Source organism: Vigna unguiculata, chromosome 4 (assembly GCF_004118075.2).
Source record: "Vigna unguiculata cultivar IT97K-499-35 chromosome 4, ASM411807v1, whole genome shotgun sequence".
NCBI classification, from domain to species: domain Eukaryota; kingdom Viridiplantae; phylum Streptophyta; class Magnoliopsida; order Fabales; family Fabaceae; genus Vigna; species Vigna unguiculata.
Window position 1 is genome coordinate 6,199,106 of NC_040282.1, and position 6,038 is coordinate 6,205,143.

General features: G+C 31.6%; 1 protein-coding gene across 3 annotated transcripts; it reads left to right on the forward strand.

Annotated features, from left to right (window-relative positions):
* Window positions 1-3,037: 3,037 nt before the first annotated feature.
* Window positions 3,038-5,485, forward strand: LOC114181422 (transcription factor TCP13). 3 transcript variants are annotated; one of them, XM_028067874.1, is made up of 2 exons: window positions 3,038-3,216; window positions 3,922-5,485. In XM_028067874.1, exon 2 carries the CDS (start codon window positions 3,983-3,985, stop codon window positions 5,063-5,065), a length of 1,083 nt encoding a protein of 360 aa, XP_027923675.1. In that variant the 5' UTR covers window positions 3,038-3,216; window positions 3,922-3,982; the 3' UTR covers window positions 5,066-5,485. The 3 variants fall into 3 exon arrangements, with proteins under 3 accessions (XP_027923675.1, XP_027923674.1, XP_027923676.1); XM_028067873.1 differs by having other exon boundaries at window positions 3,039-3,265; XM_028067875.1 differs by lacking the exon at window positions 3,038-3,216 and adding an exon at window positions 3,327-3,835.
* The last annotated feature ends 553 nt before the right edge of the window (window positions 5,486-6,038 follow it).

Consider the following 6,038-nt stretch of genomic DNA (forward strand, 5'->3'; position numbering starts at 1 on the left):
TTTACTATCTATAAGCAGAAATTTTGAGTTCGTATCTGCAGTTCTATGGCTGATATGTAGTTATTTAAAGTTCTTCATTTGTTTGTGCATCCAACTCTCGTCCCACATAACATGTAAGACACTAGAGAGATCAAACATGTCTTAGCGTTTTTGTTTTTTCTTGTCACGTGTATGTGACGTACGATTGAAGCAATATATATAAAAAATTTATTTTATGCTATTATTTTTTTTTCTCCATCTCTATCACACTCATATATTATTGTAATTTTTTTCCCTATTTGTTGAAAAATTGTACATACTTAACTTGTTGGACAGACGCATCCTTCTTTCAAATTTATGCATGTAATGTATCATGAAAAAGGGTAATTTCTTTTTTCTCGAATGAATAAACCTAGAAAATTGAACCTTGAGCGAATTTTATTCCCCATCCCTATTATGAAAAAATTAACACAATTACGGAAATAAAGTTATCCTAGTTTTATATTCCTTTTAATCTCATATTGCTGAACACCACAAGTTGTTCGAATCAACAAACTATACATCAAGGTTCTAGTTTGATATTTCTAGTTCGAGAAATGTTAAAAACACGTTTCCAAACACATTCTTCACAACCTTTTATTGGGTGAAATTTATCATATTTTTATAAATTCAAAACTATTTCTGACGGCATATTTTGAAAGTGAGTTTAAATTTATCTTGTTTTTACAAAAATAGTTTATAAGATAAGAAATATTGTTATTTATAATCTATAAATTAACCAAATTTGTATTGGACGTGAAATTTTAGTTTTAATTATTTTATTTTTATACAAATACCAAGAAATGATTTCTCACTTTATTATGCATATGTTTCAGGTTATTTGTCCGTGATATTTAAAACGAATGGAGGAAGATTTAGGGAAAAAGTTTTGTTCATTTGCTGATGAGGACAATTTTAGGGTTTGGAATATGCATATATATCTCCCTGAAGTTCCTTGCATCGGTGAAGACGAAATCAATTGAAACTCGTCTTTGACAAATGAAGAAGAGAAAGAAAACTCGCGTACGTTTCTGTATCTTCTCGTCAATTGATTTTTATGCGAATAAATAATCCACTTGTTATATTAGTGTGTGTTCTTTGCTAATTGTAAGTGAAAAATCAAGGAGTTATTAATAAGGTTTTAAAAATTTTAACCTTAATTTAATAATAACTTTTGAAACTAGAAGAAACTAAGAATATTTAAAAGGAATTTGTGTGAATGTTTTAAAAAGAAATGTTTATTGATATAAAGGGAAAAACAGTGTTTGGTGTGGTCCTAAATGAGTGTCGTAAAAGATAACATATATGTTGGTCCCTCACCTATAGGTAGCTTTACGTTGTCCGAAGTAGTTATCATACACAAAGACATGACAATTCTGTTGGACTAGACACCACAACTTTTGAATCTTGCTACCTAAATCACTTATCCAAAGTGGGTTTCTCAGTTTCTTTCTTCTCCATGTGAACCCTTCCCCAAATCTTTTGTTTTTCTATCTCCATTTTTATCCCTTTTTAACTTCTCTTCTCCTTCCACACTCACCACTTTCTAAATTGTACAAACATACTTTACCTAAGATAGTATTAATCAAACATGTGATGTTATGTCTGTTTTTGTTCATCTATAACAATATATAAAGAGATTCTCTCTTTTGTATCCATATTTTAAAATATCAATTTTATCATTTAAATATAATTATTTATAAAATTTTTTAAAATTGACCGTTACTTTCACAATCTTTTTTATAAAATTTGTCTATCTTTGTTCTTCTCTTTTTCTATAGTTATCAACCGTTATTATTTCATCTTTTTTTATATATTTCACTTTATTTTTAATAAATATAACTTTATTTTATATATTAACTTAATAACATTACATTAATATAATATCATGTATATTTAAAAAATACATGCACACAGACACAACAACGGCTAATATCATAATAAAAATTATTCTCATAATATAATTTTTTTTAATAATTTCACTGATATATATATTTATCATATTAATTGTTTAACTATCTTGTCTTGCTTCTATGGCCCCCCATGTGATGGTTTCAGAAACTAAATCTTTTGTAGTTGTCGATAAAGCGTAACTAGCCGCTTTTTCAAGCGTGTAGCGAATGGTCCATCCAGGTTATTAATTGTGTTCCTTTCTCACAAATTTTTAATCAAAAAAATATCTTACAGTTTTTATGCTTTACCATAAATCATATCAACTCTACATTAGCAATTAGAGTAAGCACAAACTCTGCATAAGATTCAAAATGTCTTGTCAAAACATAAAACTAATCGACTGTTTTTAGTTACTGTTACATTGATGCAGATTATTCACCACTTGAAGAATGTTAGTCAAACTCTTAACTTTTTTTCTGGTTGACATTGATTATGAACTGCTGAATTTGCCTCATTTAATTACTCAGTTTTCTTTCCCTAATTTTGGCAGCTGACTAATGAAAATAATTTTGAGAAACTTTTAGCTTATACACAAGAAAACTTACCACCAAACACTAACATAAAAAGCTTAACAATATCTCTTACACAAAATCTACCATCTCATTTCATGGAGTAGAACAATAAATCAAACAAACAACAATTTTATTAGAATTATCTATAACCTAATCTATATGTTAAAAATTGAACTTTAAATTTAATTTAATTTTACAAAATTGGCTTGTAAAACATGGTTTATATCTAAGTACATGTTGACTCTTTCGAGAGATGATTATCGGGGAAATACAACACCAATAACAAATAAGTCCAACCCACACATAAGATATTAACACTCTTAACCTAAAATCTTACGACGATGGATTTAAGAGTTTTCATCCTTATATAGTGTTTAACCTTCTCAATTTTTACTTCATGTGAAACTTAGACTCAGGTTAGATTTTCGACCATACATGTTGTGAATTGGTCTTTTTGAACTTCCACAACTAATTACAATGATTAACTGGAGCAGAAAATGATAAGATGAAAGAGTACTAAATTTATTTGACCAATAGGGTAATATCTCACGTGGCCACCTATGTGCCACTGCTTTATCTTTCAGTGCGGCGTGGTCGGTGCCATTCCGGCATCTTCCTTTTCCAAGCTGCAGACTCGACCTCACCATTTTATTCTATGCAATCAAAGCAAACCCCAAATTTGAAAAACCCTTCATAAATAGTTCCATATTTTCACATCAAAGCTACATATAAGGTGCACTCTTCTTCTTTGCTTCTAACACTTTGCATGACATCAATCACTGGTAGGTTTTTCGTGCGTCTTTTTGCTACATATACTACTTATCTTATCATCTGCATCTAGGGTTTATCCATAACCCTCTTCAATTATGCACGTTTTCGTTGTGAAACTTCTTCTGATTATTCTGTGTCTGCGTTGAACAATCACATGCTAGTTTGACTCATTATTCTTCCCTTTCCTTTCTCTTAAACACTATTTTTCAACAAAGCTTTATCTGATCTGATATACAGGCAACTTTTAAACGAAATTGCTTATTTTTTCATATTCTTATTATATGTTCTTCTTCTTTGATTATTATCCTCTCCAATCCCCTTGAAATCATCAGTGTAGAGTATGCTTCAGTTCATTCTGTAACCATGGCTAGGCCAGTGAGAAATCTCTTTGTTGTCATGTGTTCCTCTCATATCCATATAACAAACACTGATCATGACCTAGTTTGTTGTATTCAATTTAACTCTTCAAAATTGAAAATTTGAAGAAAAACGCATGGAGCTTTTCAGCTCTTGGAGAAGAAAACTAGTTATGAATTAGAGTAAACTTTGATAGCTGAAAACTGAACATATCATCTTCATGAGTAAGAAGTTAAATTTCCATCTATATACCTATCTCTCTCTACATACATGTTCTTATTTTTCTCAATCTTGACTTGTTCTGAATCAGACACAATTCAAGATTAGGAGGTCGAGTGTTGAAGGTGGAAGACAAGAATGAAGGAAATACAATGATCAATAGTACAAAAGAAGCAGATTTTCCACTGAAACAGGAAGGTGTTTCTTCGAGTGATCATGAAAAGGCAAAGGCTTCATCGAGTTCATCTTCTCAATGGCTGAAACTGAAGGATCCAAGGATTGTTCGTGTGTCTCGAGCCTTTGGAGGAAAAGACAGGCACAGCAAAGTGTGCACGGTGAGAGGGCTGAGAGATAGGAGAGTGAGGCTTTCAGTGCCAACAGCGATTCATCTCTATGATCTCCAAGATAGGCTTGGACTGAATCAACCCAGCAAGGTTGTTGATTGGTTGCTGAATGCAGCAAAACATGAAATCGATGAACTTCCACCACTTCCAATTCCTCCAGGTAACTTCACCCTTGGTTATCCATCTCTTGTTGCTTGTAATGAAGGTTCAGGCCAAAACACAAACACTTTGTGGAAATCAAAGTCAGGAGAAATGGTTAGTGATAAAGCAAATTGGATAAACAGAAGTGAAGATGATACTAATAATAATACTAATACTAATACTGATACCAATGCTAATACTGCTAGTGATTGTGATAATAAACACTGTCATGGTGCACATGTTTTTCCAAATAATCTCTTGCCAAGACCGAACCATCCTTCGTTTTTGGGATTGATGAACACCATGCCATCACTTGGTTACCAATGGGAGGCTAGTTCAGGTGATGTTGCTCAATGGGCAAACCATGGATTTGTTAATCAAACAGATATACACAGCATTAATGTAGTTCCAATCCCATCATCAACTTTGGCTCTATCAACTGGGAACACTAGTACTCCTCAGATTTTGGTGTGTCCTTCTGGAGCAACACAGCCATATTTCCCTTCACATGTTGCAGCAATGGAGATGAATGCAAGACAAATCAACCACTATCAGATGCTCACTTCAGGTTCTCAAAATCTCTTGGCGAATTCTCTCAATCCATCATCACAACAACTCATGACCCAATCTGGGAAAGTGCCATTCAGCTTGGTTAGGCCTAAACTTTTTCATTCTCCTAACACCACTGAAACTCATCATCATCATCATCATCATCCACGTAAAGACCAGGATTTTCCTTCCAAGTCATGATGCAACAATGCTGCATAATAAAGTTACCAACTTAATGCTTCTCCTCACAAATTATGCATGGATTTTGTTGAGAACTGTGGGAAGTTCATTATTCAACATTTTGGCGTTTGAATAAGTTCACATATATCCGTTTTTGTGAAGTTATGTTTTGGTTTTCTGATTTTCCATCCAGTTCGATCTATATAAATGCCATGCAAATACAGAAGAATGATAGCTGTTCCTGAAGTGCTGATTTGATTGCTAAGGTAAAGAGAACTCATGCTGAGATAAGTTCACTCTCTCTTCCATGTTGAGAAGAGGGTTGGGAGATGGAATAATAATATTATCATTTTCATATATAGTTCGTTTGTGATGTCTTTCTGGTTTTGTGTGTTTGTATGGACAGGATTTCTCATTGTCCTATTAGTTAATTATTTTTTACTAAAGAAATTACGTTTTATTATATATATATATATATATATATATATATATATATATGTATATGTATATGTATATGTATACATATATTCTATGAGATGGAACATGGCAAATGAAAGTATATTAATTTTTTTCGTAGTGTACACCAGCACATAGAAAAATGATGCATGTATACTTATTTAGTTAGAGACATTTAGAGAGATAAAAAAAAGTGTAAAGACATCTTCAATATAAAGTATAGGTGTTTTTTTATTTTTTATTTTTAAATAAAGAGGTTTTTAAGTAGAGAAATTTAAAAAATGGCTTCTGACTTTATATTCACACTGCCTTTAAATATAATAAGCTAAAAAAGATAGAGAAAAATAATGAATATAATGAGATATTATTTTTTTTGCTTGTGAATATCCGGTTATAGTTACTCTATTACATTAGTTGATCATGAATTCATTTGTTGAGAATGGGGTCATTTATTATGATACAATTCTAATTGAGTTTTACACCACATTGAATAGAAAATGGGCCTCAAAAGTATTACATCAAAAAAAAAAAAACTTAT

Coding starts and splice junctions, on each gene's coding strand:
- LOC114181422 (XM_028067874.1), top strand. CDS start 3,983: ATGATCAATAGTACAAAAGAAGCAGATTTTCCACTGAAACAGGAAGGT.